Consider the following 20239-nt stretch of genomic DNA (forward strand, 5'->3'; position numbering starts at 1 on the left):
TGTCACTCATAGCTAGACTTCTGGGTGTGTTTGGCAGTAAAATTAGACTCAAATCTAACTCAAATTTGATTCAATTGATACAGAAAGGTACAATGTATGCATGGGCTACATTTGCTCCCAAACGTGGTGCTCGGAGGAAGATTGTGTGACAGGGGCTGAAGCCATGCTGACAATGCAGGGCTCAAAATTAAAGGTGGTCCAATGGCCACTGACCACTAAAATTTAGGCTGGGACAACTAAAATAAGACACTTTGGGACATTTTTGGGACAATAGAAAAATACTCAACATCAGAATGTCAGCCCTTCTTTTGTTTATCAGGAACACGTCCCGACTTTTGGATCTGGAAAAATCCCCCCCAAATTTCCTGTCTACCCTGTAATTATAGTGCACCTGGGAGTGAACATAAGCAAAATAGAGTTGACTTCAAGTTGAAGTCATAGAATACTTCCAACAAAACAGTTTGGGACAGTTCATCCTCACTTCGGGACAATTGAAATTTATTTTTGGGACAGTGCTGGGACAATACGAAGAAAAGTTAATTTCGAGGCCTGCAAAGGCTCAGGACATTCTTTTCAAATAAAAAGAAAGTCTATCTCCAAAATGATAGTGTGCCATACATTTTGTATGTGGGCAAACTTCAGCCATCCTTGGTAGGTAAGGCCATGTTGATTTGATTATATGGATGACATCCACGCGCGCATGAATTTTCGGCCGTTTCAAAAAAAAAAAAGTTTTCAACCATATTGTAAATCGTACAAAACAGTTGCAAAATGAGCAAAAATATACCGTAAGTTACAAAAAAGCCATACCAATGTCGTAGAGTGCCAAAATCAAACGAAAAAAGACGAAATTGTAAAGAAATGAACTTGAAGACTAGATTATTCGCCAAACCATATTCTGTCCCATTTGTTCAACCCTCATGACCACGTAGATTTCATAATGAAAACAACTTTTTTTTTGTAAAACTTTTTTTATTCGCACGCGCGCACCAATTTTGGGGTTCCCGGAGGATGTCATCCATATAATCAAATCAACATGGCCTAAGTTTGGGGAAAGGTTCCGACTGTTTTTTTTCTATCGACCTATTGGAGTCTGGTAGAGACTATTACAGTTTTGACACCTAGTTTCTGTATAACCTCAGGTGGGTTGTATGTTGTTGCCGCTTGCATATTCTAATATTTGGACCCCGGGTTGCAGGTTTAGCTGTAGCCGTTGGGCTCCATTCTGGGAAGGGAGGTTTCGTTGAAGGTTTGCAGCATGACTTTGCGGACTTGTTCTGTGAGGTCTGTCACGTCATCCTTGGTGAGACCCTCGGTGGAGACTGGTGGAAGGACTGTTGCAGTTACCCTGCCTGTGTAGTAATCATAGTAAAAATACATGACCAGACGTCTGTCACCATGGTAACTGGTGTTGGGTTACATCATGTTGCAATTTTATAGTGGGAGGGATTTAGACTCCTGTGAATTGTGTTTTTTATGTTTACAGAAGGAAAACATATTGTTTTTGCTCTGCTCTGTTCCAAACACTGACCTGGTCAATGACCTGAACCAGACGTCTGTCACCATGGTAACTGGTGTTGGGTTACATCATGTTGCAATTTTACAGGAGGGATTTACATATTGTTTTTGCTCTGTTTCTTCTTCCATTCCAAACACTGACCTGGTCAATGACCTGAACCAGACGTCTGTCACCATATGGTAACTGGTGTTGGGTTACATCATGTTGCAATTTTATTGTACTAGGACAAGTAGGAGGGATTTAGACTCCTGTGAACGTGTTTGAGTATGAATTAACAGAGCAGACCATATATGCGAAGGTAAACCTTATGCATTTGCTTTGCAAATGTTACCTTTCTAGTTTACAATGTAAACTCTTTCTTTGACATTTTCAAAAATATATTCATATACATTTGTATACATGTACATGATCATACAAAGATTGCAAAGAAGAATTTTACTCTTTTGTTCTTACCTGTTTCAAACTTCCTTTCCTTCTTGTTGTAGAAGTGGGAGAAAGATGAGAAGACCACTGGAACAATGGGGATCTGAAACATCATCACAAGGAGAGAGTGCAGTTCCACCATTAACAGCTAGAGGGCAGTTATGCACAAGCCAAAGCAACATGCAGCCCATACACTTCCTTGTTGTATGTGTAGAAGTCAGGGAGAAAGACAAATGGCCACTTGAACAATGGAATGGGGATCTGGAACACGATCCCAAAGCTTCTGTATGGAAAGATTGCAGTTCAATCACTATCAGCTAGAGGGCAGTTGTGTGTGCACAAGTTATAGTTCACAGTACACATACATGTATAGGTAGTCTACACACCTGTTGTGAGAGATAATTATCAGTGAACAGGTGTGCTTACCTGTGCCTGGACGGCTAGGTAGAAAGCACCTTTCTTGAAGGGTAACATGGAGCCATTGTGGTTTCTTGTTCCCTCTGGGAAAATCCAGAGTTTTATCTGTTTGAAAGTTGCAACAACAAAAAAACAAGACAAATGTAAATTACAATTTACAGTGGCAAGTGTACAAACTTATGGTGCCATAAAAAATAGTCTTGACATACATGTAGACCAGACATGTGCAAAATATGGATTATTCTGAAACTTTTGCAAGTCCATGTGATAATCCCCCTTACCATAGATGAAATGTTGCCTCTCTATCTCTCTTTTACAGATATTTTCATGGTCATTGCTCTGCAGAACTCTTTTTGTAGTTCCACCACTCAGAACTTTTAACCATTCCACTAGGTTCTCCACTAGCTCACACAACTTCACCATCCAAATTCCTTGTTCGAAACCTTTTTACAGTGACAGTTTCTTTCCCCGTACAGCCAAGCTTTGGAATTCCCTCCCTGACAAGTGTTTCCCACCAACCTACAATCTACAGGCTTTCAAATCAAACGTTCACTGCCATCTCTTGACATAGCCATGTTTCTCTCATATTTCTAGTTCAATGCCGAGAAGTGGTCGTATAGGCCTAGCATTGAACCACTCCGTTAAAAAAAGAAAAAATCAATAATATATTATGGGTTGTCATATTGGCAGGAACATGTTGAATGTTACAACAGCCCAGGTATGACACAAAAGGTATTATTACTCTTCTTACTACACCTACATTTTTTGTGTGTAAAATTTCGGCTGTTTGGTCCATGGTGTCTCGTGCCTTCTCTGGGTTGAGTCTGTCGATAAAAATGGTTCCACAGAGCCACGAGGAGATGCCGAATGGCCCCGCCCACAGGAGTTCTCGTTTCGCCAGAAAAGCGCAGCGGTCTGGTAGCAGCTCCATCATGCCTGTAGTCACATGGAAGAGAAAGGAGTAACAAGACACTCATCCCCTGAGTGTATAGTGAACGAGCCCCGGGTCACAGAAAGTTTGGTGACCGGAAACAAATTTTTTTCCTAGGCCTATGTGCAAAAGACAAGATGGGCAAATTAAGTATATACACAGCTGGTGTTTTGAGTTGTGGCCACAGCAATTTAATTTGTTGTTTCTGGGATTTTTTCAGAAAAAATATGAAGCGACAGGGTGAAAAAAATTAAAAAAAAAACAGGTCTAGGCATCCTCTTATAGCCCCAAATGCTACGATAGGAGCCATGAAGTCAACACAAAAGGGTTAATATTTGAACAATGAATTTTGAACTTTGAATCAAATCACTGCATTGATACATGGAAAAACTGTGACAACTAGGAAGAAAAGGACTTTCCTCAACTGTTGGGGACAAAATATAAGCATTTTTGAGTTGATTCAGAAACAGAATTTTTTTTCTTTTTTGCAAATCAGAAAAAAATGAAGAGGCGAATCTGAGAACCAACAAATTAAATTGGTGTGGCCTAAGCAGTTTAAATTCCTTACCTATGAAGTCGAGGGAACTCTGATGGTTGGACACCAGTATGTAGGGTTGGTCAGACACCAGTCTCTCCTTGTGTTTTATATCAATCTTTATGGCAAATATCTTCATGATGTTCTTAACCACCCACGACACTATCCTGAAAGACACCAAAACATTTGAATGTTAGAACAGGGCTCGAAATACATGTACTGGGTGCATGTGCACCTGAGTGCACCCAAAATTAGAGCTGTGCACCTAATTTTTTTCCGTGGGTGCACCAGTGCACCCAAATATTTTTGTAGGTTTGTTAAGTAAAGATGTTTTAAAATGTATATTATTATTCTTGAAAATTTAAGTGTCAGAAAAAAAAAAGAAAATCTTTGTTGTAGTACTTTACTTCATAAATGGAACATAATTAGTTATTGCTGACATTCTAGTTACCTTCGCCAAGAATGTTATGTTTTCAGTAGCGTTTGTCTGTGTGTGTGTGTGTGTGTGTGTGTGTGTGTGTTTGTGTGTGGTTTAGCAAGATAACTCGAGAAGCAGTGGATGGATTGGAATGAAACTTGGTAGGTGGGTAGGTCTTCATGAGACTTAGAAATGATTAGATTTTGGGCCCCCTGGCGGCTTTTCTAGGTACTGCAGCTGAACTTTCGGTTTTGATATCTCATGTTCTGGACATGCTAGGGTCACGAATTTTGGTTGGAAGATAGCTCTAAGGGTAGGGAAAAAGTGACAAGAGTTTGGGTCCCCTAGTGCCTTGTTCTGGAACTGCAGAAGCATTTGTTGAAAAAAATTTGAAGGACGATAACTCAAGAACCGGTTGACGTATTGTCGTGATTTTTGGTATGTAGGTAGTTGAAGTGATGCTTGACATAATCAGATGGCAATTATGCAAATCAGGAGCTAATTTGCATAATTAATGAGGAGATTCTATAAATCTGCTTTGTTCGATAATAGAACTATGACACACTTGTGACATCTACTTGAGAATGAGAAAAACATCTGAGGATATAGATTATGTAAATGAGGACCTAATTTGCATAATTAATGGAAAATATTTATAATTCCATAGTTGTAATTTCATACTTGCCACATTTGGAAGTTAAGTGAAGGTGAACATCAATAAACATAATTTATTTAAATCATGACCTCATTTGCATAATTTATGAGGAAGTGCTATAATAGCCTTTTTGTTATGATAAGGCTTTCATTGGATGGAGAATATGATCAACTGATATAATCAATGCAAATGAGGCTCTTATTTACAAAATCAATGATTAAAATTGTATAATTCGTCAACCGCAAGGGTTAACATCATTTGGCGAAGGTATGAGGTCGTGGAACTCTTGTTATTTTATTTTATATGGTGCACCCAATAAAATTTTGGGCCCAATTTTTAGTTTGGGTGCTTCTATTCCCAAAAATGAATGTTGAGCCCTGTTAGAAGAATATATACAGTTACAGATCTCAACTTCCTATCTATACATGTGCAAATTGCAATGGAAAGTCATGCACAACATGATTTAAAAACTAGCTTGATTTAAATGCATGCAAAAGTCTTTGTGCAATTTTCGTTTAAATGACATTTATTTCTTGTGTAAAACGTTTAGGCCACACCAATTTAATTTCTTGGTTAACGGATTCGCCGCTTCATTTTTTTCTGATTTGCAAATAAAAATAAAAATTTAGAATCAACTGCAAAATGCTCATATTTTGCCCTTAGCAGTTGAAAACAGTTCTTTTCGTCATAGTTGTTACAGTTATTCCATCTCTCAATGCAATGGTATCATTTAAAGTTCAAAATTCACTGTTTAAATTTTGAACCAGCCTGGTGTGTTGACTTCATGGCTCCTATCGTACCATTTTGGGCCATAATAGGATGCCTAGGCCTGTTTTTATTTTTTTTTTTTCGCCCGCCCGCTCCATTATTTTTCTAGAAAAATCCGTTAACCAAAAAATTAAATTGGTGTGGCCTTACTAGTAGATGTTTGTGAAATCGACTATGATCAGTTTAATGATGTTTCTTTCCATATATTGTAGCTGTATATGCCAATTATTTTTGTGCATGAAAAATTTTTCTCTTATGAGAGTGTCCAAATTCCGTCAAAAGACAGAAGGATATATGTATATATGCTGGCTAGTAGAACACAAAGGTGGAATTATCTCCATATTCATCCCTAAAACTGTAGCACAGTTAGCCTGTCCTTGAGACAGAAATGAAATTTTTCAAGTGACCACATGGCCATCTAAAATATACCGTGGTACTTCAATTTTGCTATGACTACAAGTCACATACAATGTATTTGAGACCTCTGCAAAATATGACTTTTCAGTCACAGTTCTGGCGTCATAATCAAAAAAACAATTTTGTACACCATATTTACACCAAGGATTGAGGTGTTCAAGAATTCATTCTTTCCTAGAACTATCGCAGAGTGGAACTCGCTGTCACCATGTACAGTAGGGGCATTGTCATTAGATAGCTTTAAACAATGTCTAGAGTTAGATGTTCAAGGGTTAGGTGTAACAAGTCGATCGGTGTAATGTAGCCAGCTGCCGCCGCACCGTGTGCCTGCAAAGCTGGTGTGTTACGCCGAAGGGCGATTATACCGGCTATACAGATACATGTTGTCTGACTGACATATGCTTATGTACTACTAGAGCTACATCCAAAATCAAATTTCAAACAGAAGTTAAAATTTCAAATTCAATTTTTTTCATAAATTTGTAATAGTTAATAAGTAGTGTGGCTACCGTAGTTACTACTATGAGGAAAAATGTGAATTATTTGGCACAGAAATGCTTTGTAAATGTAGTTTAATATGTCTACTGTTTGATATCATTAACTGCCAAAAATTAATTATTGATAAGCAACTGTTTTCGTCCTAGCCAGTGCGGTCTTGTGACATGCTATTTACAAACCAAAGTGACCTTTATCCTCAATCATCTACACTGTACACCACACTAGTGTTAAATATAAATACAATTACAAAGGGTACATGCGTATGTAGGGCTCAAAATTCTGGATGCATATCTGTATCTGTATAGCCGCCCGGTATTAATAAATATTACTATAGCCTTTTGGTGTAATACCAGCTTCTGTATCTGTATAGCCGGTATAACTGCCCTTTGGTGTAACACACCAGCTTCTGTATCTGTATAGCCGGTATAACTGCCCTTCGGTGTAACACACCAGCTTCTGTATCTGTATAGCTGGTATAACTGCCCTTCGGTGTAATTATAATGTACCAGCTTCTATATCTGTATAGCCAGTATAACAGCCTTTCGGTGTAATGTACCAGCTTCTGAACTAGTATCTGTATAGCTGGTATAACCGCCCTTCGGTGTACGTGTAATAATAAGATACCAGCTTCTGTATCAGTATAGCCGGTATAACCACCCTTCAGCACAACACACCAGCTTCTGTATCTGTATATATAGCCAGTATAACCGCCCTTCGGCATAACACAGCAGCTTCTGTATCTGCATAGCCGGTATAACCGCCCTTCGGCATAACACAGCAGCTTCTGTATCTGTATAGCCGGTATAACCGTTCCATACCTCCTAAATTTTGCAGAGCAGTGCAGGTAAAATTTGTCTGGTGCAGGTAATGTTCAATCAATGTTACCTGCACCAGTTCAAAAATGATTTTGAGCCCTGCTGGTCTATGTACTAGTATTTACTTAGCCTCCTGAGGACTCACAGTTTACACTGTGTAAAGGTTATATGAACAAAATACAACTTTACAATGTAGGCATTTGTTTATTCATAATCACATATTGCTTGCTTGAGCTCAAAGTCCAATGTTAACCTCCACACGGTCAATCAAAGTAAAGGCTAACATTTAAGGATGGAATATTGTCATAAAAAATAAATGTTCAGAATAAATTGTATAAATGTAGATGACAACATGGTATGACCTATTAGTACATGTACTAGTAACGTTACATGTAGTTTTTATGGACATTTAATTGTAATAATTTGTCCCTTGCTAAAAAAAATTAATATTCATAAAGACATACATTTATAGTGTTAGGTCATAACATATTGTACTATAATTTTTTTCATACCTTTTTAAATACATTTTGTTTGACCTCATGACCTCAATGAAAATCAGCCTACAGGCCGATTTGATATTCTCATGAATAAGGTATGGTTCAAACAAACAAACAAACAAACAAACAAACAAACAAACCTCTGTCCATAAGACTATTTTGTATGCTCGGACGTTAAACTAACATTAGATACGTAACCTTCAGTGCTATGACCTATGACCTGGTCACCAAATGCTTCCATTGCATTGCAAATTAGTACTTGGCATTTGTTACTAATATAATAAAAGTCAATATTTATTATCAAAATTTAAACACAAATGAGTAGAGAAGAAAAATGGCTTATGAAGCATAATTTTAGACAACCCCAAATAGGGTCCCCCTGTAAATTTTTTGGAAATAATGACAATTGTTGCATTATGCAAAAATAATACACATCTAGTAGCTTCTTATAATACATGCATATGATATCAAATACAGTTTCAAGCATAATATTATTCGTGTACTAAATATTAATTAAGATCATCTTAATTAAGGCAAATTATACAGTTTCGAATACAGGGTCATGCAGAGGGCAACTTCAACGTTACAACAAGATCACACGACTAATAATAACATCATAACTAAAGCTATAAATATAAGACAAACACGTATATTTGTTTTTGTTGTTTGTAGTGAATGATTTGAAGTAGACTGACCTGTAGTTGTTTACGTCTCTGGGCCTGAACGCCAAAACCGGCATGAGGAAAACAGCAATGCACATCACAATGGTGTCGTACAGAACGAACTTGGCGAAGTACTTGAAGGTAGCGCTGGTCTCGTACAAAACGGGCAGGATGAGGAGAATGGCGATGATTCCGTAGTGCAAAACTTCCAACTCCGCCACCGCCATCTTGGTTTTTAGTTGCGAACTTTCTGTCATTCACCCCGTTCCGCGATGACCTTTCGCCCCGCCGCGGTCCCATGCTCCAGCGCGTTCACTCCTCCAAGCAGATGTCGTGAAGTTTTGCGACAGCTCTCTCTACTAGACTAGCTACCCTCATTGTCAGAAATACCAGAATTGTAGAAAACTTAACAATTTTCAATGCCACCGCCTGCTTGGAGATAAGAATCAGTGCAACCTTTTTATACCGACAGAGTTTCAAAGTTTTTCTTTAGAGTAAGAAAAGCGCAAAAGCACATAATGTGCAAAACCAGAACGAAAATGCTTGAAGGTTGCACCGTGGAGTTATTGGTTGCACTATGCACTAGTCCCAATATAATCATAAACAATTCCGATCTCTCAAAGTCAAATGTATTATGATATTCCCATTTCTTCCCTAGAGCATGGGGGTTGCTACTTGCTAGAAAAAGTTACTTTGGCACAAAAATAGATAGGGAAAACTGTTGATGAATATTGTAATTAATAAATATAATTAGACAGGTAAAATGCTACTTGAAAGGTTATGTTTGTAAATATTAGTAAATATTAATAATATTTTGTACAATTCTGTGTTCCCTAAAACTACGTGATTCAGCCTTTTTTTTACATAGTACAAAAATGTATTATTAGGCTGCAATGTTGTTTTAGTTTTATGTCAATTTGCAAATAGACCATTTATGACTAGTTTACTAGTAAAATAATAAAAGTCATTCAAAAAGCAATGGCAAAGACACTAAACACGCCTCCCCGTCTCTTTTTGTGGTACAACCCAGCCATGACCTCTGACAATTTTCCCGGGAAAACGAAGGACGCTGATTGGCTAAAAATCAAACGTATCATAAAATGATCACAAGTAAATGCTTCTTCAGAAAAAGTATCCATCCCTTTTCTGCAAAATACAAGAATTTGTATACAAGTTCTATGCTTTTGAAAACCTACTTTGATTTATTTAATTGAACTATGATAAAATTGTTTTTCAAATCATTCTCAATTATAATTTCTACAAATCGTGAGTTAGCGGTTTGATGCGGTTAGCTCCGCCCCCGACACACGTGGGACGACCGATGGTGCACATCCTGATTCATTCATGTCAAAATTCTGACAAATATTTTCTGCATTTTCCGACAAGAAAACCGCCACCATAACTCCTCATCGCAACCTTAGCGAGGAGAGGGTGTCTTCGGGCATGGCTGGCTTCAAGCTGGGCATCGTTCGACTGGGCAGAGCGGCGGGGAAGGTAAGAATCCGTGCCTAAAAATGGAGAACAGAAAACAACGTGGCCGATGCTACCGGCTTTATCCACATCATATGTCGGCATGGCGAGGAGACATATTTTTCCTCAGAATATCCTTCTTTTTCCTTCGAATATATTCCAACATGGCAAATAACATAATTTGAGAAGGAATTTCTTTATTGTGCATGTTCTGTGTAGCAATTAACATTATATGGTAATCGCTTTATCAAGAAAGGAAAGCGAGGGACACAAAAATTCATGTCTGAACACAGTATTTTAAAAATTCAAATTCTATCCAGACGTTGTCGCTATATAAATTATAGGAAGATTTCCCCTGTTATGGGGGATGATATCACGACGTTGTGAGTAATTTTATTATTTTGGGGCTTCTTTAGGGGTTTGTTGGCAGCCGGTTGACAAAAATAGCCAGTGTAGTCGTGTCACGAGGACCAAAAGCGTGCCAAATATTAAATGTGTGTAGATTCTTTGGCAGTGAACTCTGAAATTGCATTATGATTACCTCTTCCGTTAGCGTTCCAAAATAATATCCAATAGTCACAACACCGTATTATGATGATTCATATTTGTCTCTATGGCTTCCTACCAATGTGACTATGCATGTTATGAAATATCTTGTTATTGTTGACATGTTTTTCATATCATGGCTATGTAAACATGTTTTCTTATGAAGTAGATATTGAACTTGATTTGAAGGTACCTACAAAATGTATTACAGACAGAAGACCTCCATTTTATTGTTTATTGTACATATGTTATGATGGTAACATCTTGTTATTGCTGACATGTTATGTACTACCATGTAAACATGTTTTCTTCTTATAAAGAGGTATTGGAGGGAATTACAAAATGTATTACAGATAGAAGGCCTCCAGTTTATTGTTTTCAGTAGTGTTTATAATTTATCAATTAGATTAAAAGACTTGTTTGGCATCAGCAAAAACCATATGGCAATGAATAATTTAAACATATGGTTACTGATATATAACATTATTATTATACATAATTTGTCATCATTCGAAATTATGTGCATCTGTTAGAACATGATGTTTTATTTTATAGAAAATAATGTTTTTGTTTTTGCACATTTACTATAGATTGTAATTGTTATAATGTTCTACAAAATCAGTATGTTTTTTTCTTGTCATTTCAGACGAAGTACTCCCTTCTGGATGAAAGAGACATTCCGCTAGTTGAGAATTACGCTTTTGAGGTAAGGCAGATAATAAGACTCCAAGCATCCCCACTGTCACAATATTGTAACGGGAGGGGTCCTAATTCCGACCTATGTTCCATGCAAACACACATACCTTTGGTAATAGTTTATCTGACCAAAAACCAGCACAACATTAGCTATAATACTGACAGATAAAGATCACAACGATTAAAGCTACACAGCTGTATATTTCACTTCAGTTTAGAGCCTTGCACCCAAGCGTAATGGTTCGAGAAACTTATGGACTGGTTTTTGGTCATTTTGCCGGTGGAACGTTCTATCGCAATAGGGGTGCCCTAATTCCAACCTAGTATCAAACACAGGTCCATCTGAGAAGAGAGTTTAGAAATTATAAAACACAAATTATGACTAAACCAATCTACAACTGTTTTTCTGTCCCAAACAAGTCCTCTTTTTACTCGTCTGTTGCCAGAGCGTACAAACTGGAACAAACTTTGTAAGATTACCAATGTCAACACAAATACTTCGTCCATTCTTGTGGTTATTTTTAGGCACATGCTCCCATGCATAATGCCACAACAAGAATTTTTCAAACTAGTCCGGAATTAGGGGTAGGTCAGAATTAGGGCACCCCCCCCCCCATTACCTGTTCTCAAATAGCCAATAACTTCAAGGAAATGTCTTTGGCTGTAAGACATTAAAACAAGTATCAATCAGATTTTTCCTGTTTATTCATGACCTGTACTTGAAAGAGCATAATTGTACAATAATCATCTGTCATTCAATCAGTAATATTGACAACTATGAGTATGACAATGCAAGTGAAAATTAAAGTCTGTAAAATGTCTTAATAGCAGTAAACAATGATTGATATATCCGTAAATAATTTCATCAGGTTGGTAAATGAATGAATAGCAAAGTTCTTTGATCACAACCATTTATTTCTTACGAGCCGACGTTTCGATGACCGTCTGTCATCTTCATCAGGGCAATTCTGACTGGTTTACTGTGCACTGACCCTAGATGTTACTTGGTGCATAGTGCACTGTTAACCAACTTACAGTGCACTGTGAACCATGTAACACCTTTAGTGCACTAAGCACCAAGTAACATCTAGCGTCAGTGCACAGTGAACAGAATTGCCTTGATGAAGATGACAGACGGTCATTGAAACGTCGGCTCATAAAGAAATAAATGGTTGTGATCAAAGAACTTTGCTGTGCAATGATTGATATATGTTACAACAAAATGTATGAGTTAGAATTATGTTTTGTATTACGAATCAGATGTCTGGTCATTTGAATACATGTTGTAGTTTGTTTTTGTTTTGCCATTTTGATGTCTTAATTTTTTTTTCCAGGCACAAGTTGAGGTGGACAAGGACGGGAATGGAGCCAAGGTGTTTGCCTTCTGTTGGGAGATAGAAAAGGGCAGAGCGTTAGGGAACTTTGTACACAATATTCTATGGTAAGTTAGTCTGATTTAGTGCTGCATGCCTAAACCCACATTTAGGTTCAGGTCCGGATTCAAGTCCAGAGGTTTAGGTTCAGTTCCGAACTCGTAAGTCCGGACCTAAACCCATGGCATATACAAAATTGCATGTTGGCAACCTTGCAATGTTGTTTGGGCAAAACTATGGCCACTAAGATTTTGCAATCTATGGAAGGTTTTAGGTGGTTTCGAAAAAAAAGGGGTGGTTTTGACATGGGTTTTTTTAGTAAGTCCGGAATTGTTTCTTGACTTTTAGTTTGTTTTTTTTTTTTACTTGAACCTAAACATCCTTACAAGTCCGGAAACCGGTACACAGCAGTAGTCTGATACATCCATTGCATGACCAGGGCTTGAATTATATCATTTGATAAAGGTGCACATGTGATGCACAGTTTTGTATATGTTAAGCACATGTTTTGAGGCTTTCTTACTTCAAAGAGTGGTTACAACAATTTATTTGCTGCCAAAAAAAGACTTTGTTTAATCCTGAAAGAGATATTTTTAGTCTGGCCAAAGGCTAAATGTGGATAAGTAGGTTGACTTAAAAGAGCAAGGGTTTACACATCTGAAAAAGCCTTGCTATATTTCATAAATGTTTAATAACTGGAGAGGGGTAGGTAAACTGGAAGAAATATTTGAAATGTAATGGAATCATTAATTTACTGCGAGGTAATTTTTCTGTGTTTTTTTTTTAAACTGGTATAATGGTTATTTAAAGTTGTGTACTGGTAGTAACTCTCTTTATAGGTTCAAAGGTTTACAAGGTTCAAAGAGCAAGTGTTGTCGGTTGTTGTTTTCTGAATTTTTCAGTGGCAGGCAGTTACTACATGTATGTGTTAATATGAGCGTTGTCTTTGGGCCTTGTACATCAGACTTCAACAACATAAAGATATTATAGCTAATGGTACTAAAAAAAAGGAGTTAAGGGAAATTTCTGTGGTTTCTTCTATGATTAAACAAGGGTTTAAAAGTTAATGATTAAAAAGCATTTGATAAAAAGGTCCATGAGGCACACAATATATATATGTAATGTACGGTGTTTCTTTTTTTTTTCAGGGAAAGACATTGCGGAGGAATTGCTCCAGGATACAAGGTGGTACACAAAAATGGGGTGACCGTAGACAACAGATTAGAAAACCTCACGCTAGTGGCACAGACTAAACCATTGAAGATACAGGAGGGGACAAAAACAGATAGCAGGTGAGTTGTCATGCTGGAATATTAACATCATTGAAGTTTCAGAAAGTTTAACTAAATCTGTACATACTTTTTGACTTGATATTTTATCTTTCTTTTTTAAAAAGTTCCATACGAAACTACATGAACCCCAATTTTTTTTCATAACAGGGAGAACAACTTGTACTGGATAGCCATTCAACAGTTACCACCAGACCCTATAGATGAGGTGAGTTTTCTGTACAAAGTACCTGAATTAAAACTAGCTGTCCAAAAATACATTTATGCTGAGAGAAATTCTGCCAAAGTGGTATAGTGTACAATACATTAGGCCACAGCAAGTAATTTTTATGGATGACATCTGTAATTGCACGCATTGATTTTCGCCAGATTTTGGAAAAAAAAAACAAAGATGTCTGTTGCCATGCCGGAACATGGATGGCAGATAACTATGAAGAGAGGAGACAAGAAAAGGCTCTGATTCAATGTTTTATTTCTTACTTTGATGCAGTGATATGTGATGCTGGTTGTGTATATGTGATGTTCCCACTGAATCAAAACCATTTGTACAATGATTGAGTCAAAATTTGAGAATGTAGGAACCTTGTTTTTTCCGCCTGCCTTGTTTTTTTTCACCCGCTCGCATTACATAAGTCTGTGGAGGATGTCATCCATAAAATTTACTTGCTGTGGCTTTACATAAAACGTGAGAAATGTATGACTAACACCGTGTCTTCTTTCCACCTCTAGCACTTTCCAGAAATGTCGCAGTCTAAAGTGTACAATGCAAATGGAGAAGAGATGGAAGAGGAGGAAGAAGGGACCATATATTACGAATGTCATTATCCGCCATGCACGCTCATAGAGGAAGAGGTGAGTAGTAGAGGAGGAGCTGTTAAAACATGCACATTGTGGTGGTGCTATCACACATTTAGAACCTTCTCCAAACCAACAACCACCAAAGGTGGCAAAAGTTTGAGCAGTCTGAGCAGATTGAGCCTACCTTTCCGATATGTATCAAATCGAATTTGAGTCAAATTGATTTTGGTTTGTTTGTCCGTCTGTTTGTTTGTTTGTGTTTCCACATATTTGTGAGCATAGTTTGAGAAAGCCTGAATGGATTGTGATGATATCTGGTATGAGGGTAGGTCTTGGGAAGATGAAAGCCAAGGTACATGTAAATGTGGGTCTCCTGGTGGTTGTCCTTGGTGCTGCAACAGAACTTTCTTTTTTTGTAATATCTTTTGTCCTGGACATGAAGGGGGTTTGATTTTTTTTGTGACAGATAGCTTTTCATGTGAGGGGAAAAAGGAGTGTAGGTTTAATTTGTTCCCCCCTAGCAGCTTGTTACCGTATTGTAATCTGTCTGTATCTGTATAGCCGGTATAACCGCCTTTCGGCATAACACACCAGCTTCGCAGGCAGCTGGCTATATTACACCGATCGACTTGTTACACCTAACCCTTGAACATCTAACTCTAGACATTGTTTAAAGCTATCTAATGACAATGCCCCTACTGTACTTGGTGACAGCTAGTTCCACTCTGCAATACTTCTAGGAAAGAATGAATTCTTGAACACCTCAATCCTTGGTTGATAACTCTGGTACTTGAAGGCATGGCTATTTCTTGTTCTCTTCTAGGCTGGTATGTAGGTACTTAGTAGTTGGGACGTCCACCAGTTTATTAGTCATTTTGTACATCATGCACAGTCAGTACGTAATCGAATTGTACCGCCCCGTTTCAGATGCACCAGTTTAGCATCTGTGGTCGTTGTCAGCAAGCACGGTACTGTGGAACACGATGCCAGCAGAAGGACTGGCCGGCGCACAAGAAACGCTGTCGAGAAAGGAGGAAAAACGCGGTAGAGGACTCCTCTGTGGATCGCTAGTAGTATAGAGAGACAGGTACAACACAAGTTAGTGAGGGGGTGGTCATGTAGCTGAGAGCTTACATGTGTAAAGTAAACAATTACTATAATGATATGACATATTTTACAGAGTTTTGTTGCATGAAAGTAGTCCCAAATTTGTTGGTCAATGTACAGAGATTCCATGACATTGTTTTATTTTTTGGCCTCTCTGCATGCCCACCCCCTCTCCTGTCAGTTTATATTGGTAGGTGCATCAGTACTTACTAAAGTATGATGAGGAGCTTCTATATTTGGTACTTACTAGAAAGAAGAGTAACTTTGTAGTGGCTTGACATTTCTGGAAAAGCATATCCAACTGTAACTGTTTTTGTACAAAGTGCAAACTGTATATGATTGTCCGCTTCTCATAAAAGTAAGTAGAATACTATTTTCTCCTTAATATGGTGCATGCGTATTCATATCATATCATATCATACATGTATGATACTAAGAAGTTATTCTATGAAACGTTTCCCTGTCGTAGTAGAAAGGGAAAATTTTGTACTTGTTGGTACGTGTAAGAATTTTGTACCGTTTGGTTTTGTCGGGAGGGAAACTTAATGTTCTGAAGAAACATTTAGTCATGAGAATAGAACATTCCTTTCAAAAAAAGGCAGACCTAAACCAGGGGTGCCAGAGTATACAGTGCAATTTTACGGAATACAGTGCAATTTTATGGAATGCAGTGCAATCGTACATGTATTAGTATACGGTGCAATTTCACTAGTAAACAGTGCAATGTTACTAGTAAAATTGCACTGTATACTAATGCGATTGTACTGTATTCCGTAAAATTGCACTGTATTCCGTAAAATTGCACTGAATTCCGTAAAATTGCACTATACAAAACATGTATACTGTGGCACCCCTGTAAACTTCTCATGAAGAAGTACAACATACATTGTGATGTGGTCAAATATAGAACAATGCACAAAGTGCTATAAAGATTGACATACATGTACATGATTCAGAGTAAGTATTCTCCAGTATTCTTAGTAGTAGAAGCTGCCAGTTGTGATAAAAAGTTGTGTTATTTATCAAAGTTTATGCTTAGCTATGTTAGTTGAATACTTGAACATCTCAGTAATTATAAATAGTTGAAGATAAAACTCACTGTTAGAGCACAGTTGTTGTGATAGAAAACCTAATATAATAATATTAGGGATGCACTTACTATCAGAGGTACAAACTTAATGTGTATGTTTCTCACACTTAACACATGTTTTAAGGAATTTAATTTCTTCTCATCACATATCCTGTCTTGTCATATGCATTTTTCTTTTGTAAGATTCACGAAAACAAAATTGAAATTCTCTCCCGAGATTGGACGTATCTGAATATGTACATTCGCAACTTCCATGAAAGACCATTTACAAGGTTCGATGATAAGGCCACACCAATTTAATTTGTTGGTTCTTGGATTCGCATCTTTATTTTTTTCTGATTTGCAAAAATAAAAAAAAAGATTCTGGTCCTGAATCAACTAAAAAAAACGCTCATATTTTGCCCCCAAACAGTTGAGGAAAGTCCTTTTCTTCCTAGTTGTTACAGTTTTTCCATCTATCAATGCAGTGGTTTGATTAGAAGTTCAAAATTCATTGTTTAAACCCAGCCTTTTGTGTTGACTTCATGGCTTCTGTCATAGCATTTAGGGCTATAATAGGATGCCTAGACCTGTTTTTGTTTTTTTTGGCCCTGTCGCTTCATACTTTCTCAGAAAAAAATCTGAGAACCGACAAATTAAATTGGTGTGGCCTAATGAAAAAATGTGCAGTTGTTTGTACATACAAAGTTATTACTTAGAAACAGTGTTTTGTACCTTATACTGTTAAAAGAATCGTATTGCATTCAACAACTTCAAGTCATACAATAGTTAAGTAGGGGGAAAATTGTTGGATCTGTTTAAAAGCGACAGAAGGCAGCTGAGGTTAAGGGATCGTCCCAAACTGTCAGGTTGTTTCTTTATAAAAAATTAGTTTTTTCAGAGGTACATTGTAAAGCTAAGGGATCATATCAAGAGGTCAGATTGTTTCCTTACAAACATTTTTTAACATTCATTCATTCCCTTAACACATACATGTTGTACATTGTACAACTGTACATTTTCTTTTCCCTTATGAAAACAAACTGTTTTATTTAAATGTAAAAAGTAAGTAGGGCCTCCATTCCGCAAAGCCAAACATTAGCACACAACATACCATCTTGTAAAGATTACCCCTAGAATAGAGTGATTTTTGTGGAAGAGAAAAATGAAACGCCACTGTATTACCTAGTGATGGTTTTCAGATATTATTTGTGTTACAGATGTCTATTTATACTGTATGTGGAAACATATATTATGAAAATACCAATAGAATTTGAAGTTCAGCCAAACTATTTGTTGTCTGTTTATTATTTACCAGGAAGATATAGTGTTTTAGGTTGGTTGGTTTGTCCATTGTTCGGCCTAGGCCCAAGAGATCCCGGGTTCGAATCCTGCCCAGTGTCACTGATCTTGCTCCCTTGGGAAAGGCACTTGACATGACTTTCCTCATTTCACTCAGGTGTAAATGAGTACCTAGCTTCGGCTAGGGACGTCCCTCGAATAGGACGTTAAATAGAGGTCTTGTGTTTCGGAGAGCCACTCCCCACGCACATCAAAGAACCCACCGCACTTATCGAAAAGAGTAGGGGACCTTCCCGGTGTGAGTGGTTCAAACCTTACAGTCCCGTCTCAGGTTTGACATCTTGAAGAGGAGATAGTCACCTGTTATGTTAATCCTTCCACAAAAGTGGTAAATCTTCATAAAATAAAATTTTTACAAAATATATGCTTTCTTAATTGCGGACACAATAGGTTGACAGTACATGGGTGGGTGAAGATTTACAGGCAGAATGACAGGTCAAAAGGTCAGGCAGGAATTGAGATGAGTTGAAAGTAGGTTGAGAGCACATGGGTGAAAGGAAGATTGACAGGAGGTAAAAAGGTCAGACACAGGAAATGAGGTGAATTTGAAGGTCACGAAAAACCCCTAGATACATGTACATTGTACTTCCTAGAAGTCTGAAATCTCCAATATCTTGTTTTTAAGAAGTGCTTGAAAAATCACTTAAACTAAAGGAATTTGTAGTGATGTACATGTACTATGTGGAAAGTTGGCAGGTGGTGTGAACTATTATTTTCTTGGAATATCAAAATTCTATTTCTAGACAGCAAAATTAATGGAAATTTTTACAATAATTGACTAGATGTGGGACCATAAAAGTATAGTGAACACAAAATGATTCCAACCAACAAAAGACATTTGTTTAACATCTATTTATTTGTATCTTGAGAGTACAACATTCAGTCATATTTCTTCTTAAGACCAATTTGAATAATATACAAGCATGAATTTTACAACTTTAAGTTTAACGTCTGTTTCATGGTATCATATCAATGTAATATTTGCATAACATGTATCAATGTGAAGTTTTCACTTCTAGCTTGTGGTTAGGGTTGTTTATTCAGAATCCAAAGGTTAAGGGTTTGAATCCCTGGCAGACCCCACATTAAAGAACCCACCACATTTATCAAAAATAGCAGGGGTGAGGGTTCAAATCTTACAGTCTGGTCTCAGGGTTGACATCTTGAAAAGTCTGTTTTGTCATTCCTTCCACAAATGTTGTAATATAAATCTCAATAAATGAAAATAAAACCAACAAAAAATTACATGTATTGTAACATTATGTTCCAAAATGTTCCCTAGCATTTTAAGTAGTTCACACTTGTATTTTACAACTTTACTTACTACGATTGTACAAAAATACATTTGTAGTTGTCATAGAGTGGATATTTAGTTTTGTTAATTGCAAACTTCCTGGCAAACATCAAGAAAATTTTATCAGAAAAAAATACAAATATAGTGTAACATATATAATTATGTAACTGTATATATAGTAAACATGAATAGTAACCATTAAGTTTAACATTTTCAATCAAAATTAAACAGAATATCATCAAGCCAAAAGCCTCCACAGAAAAATCCACTCATTCAAATAGTATGTTTACATATTTTTGTACAATCTCTCATATGTACATATTTTTCATTCTATTCTCCTAATATGAAAAATTAATTTAAAATATGAAAAAAGTTTCAGATAAATAATTTGCCTTTGAAGAATCATTATAGAACAAACATTTTAAAATCTTTTTTAAACACTCACATCATATTATGTACAAAATAGACATCAGAAATGCTAGCACTTCTCAAAATATTCAAAAGGTAAAGGTAGACAAATTTGTACACACTCAAGCATAATTAATATTACAAATCAATGAATTGTATTAAATCAATCAAAAGCAATTAGAAATTTCTCTATGCAATCACCCGTAATTGTTCCGAACCTGAAATACAATTAGTTTCTTTTTCTTTTAATTATTTTTTTACATTTTTCAATC

General features: G+C 36.9%; 2 protein-coding genes across 2 annotated transcripts; one reads left to right on the top strand and one right to left on the bottom strand.

The window, feature by feature from the left end:
• Positions 1 to 1048: 1048 nt before the first annotated feature.
• On the bottom strand, positions 1049 to 8826 carry LOC109482335 (1-acyl-sn-glycerol-3-phosphate acyltransferase alpha-like). The gene is made up of 6 exons (XM_019785016.1): positions 8589 to 8826; positions 3859 to 3992; positions 3120 to 3295; positions 2369 to 2464; positions 1973 to 2045; positions 1049 to 1352 (listed from the first exon to the last, which is right to left on the bottom strand). Exons 1-6 carry the CDS (start codon positions 8810 to 8812, stop codon positions 1201 to 1203), a joined length of 855 nt encoding a protein of 284 aa, XP_019640575.1. The 5' UTR covers positions 8813 to 8826; the 3' UTR covers positions 1049 to 1200.
• A 1008-nt stretch (positions 8827 to 9834) lies between these two features.
• On the top strand, positions 9835 to 16499 carry LOC109482664 (zinc finger MYND domain-containing protein 19-like). Its single transcript, XM_019785486.1, has 7 exons — positions 9835 to 10049; positions 11218 to 11277; positions 12602 to 12708; positions 13789 to 13932; positions 14080 to 14137; positions 14659 to 14781; positions 15655 to 16499. The coding sequence occupies exons 1-7, from the start codon at positions 9999 to 10001 to the stop codon at positions 15796 to 15798; spliced, it is 687 nt and encodes a 228-aa protein (XP_019641045.1). The 5' UTR covers positions 9835 to 9998; the 3' UTR covers positions 15799 to 16499.
• The last annotated feature ends 3740 nt before the right edge of the window (positions 16500 to 20239 follow it).

The sequence above is a fragment of the Branchiostoma belcheri genome, unplaced genomic scaffold, assembly GCF_001625305.1.
Source record: "Branchiostoma belcheri isolate BF01 breed outbred unplaced genomic scaffold, Haploidv18h27 scaffold6, whole genome shotgun sequence".
Taxonomy (NCBI): Eukaryota; Metazoa; Chordata; class Leptocardii; order Amphioxiformes; family Branchiostomatidae; genus Branchiostoma; species Branchiostoma belcheri.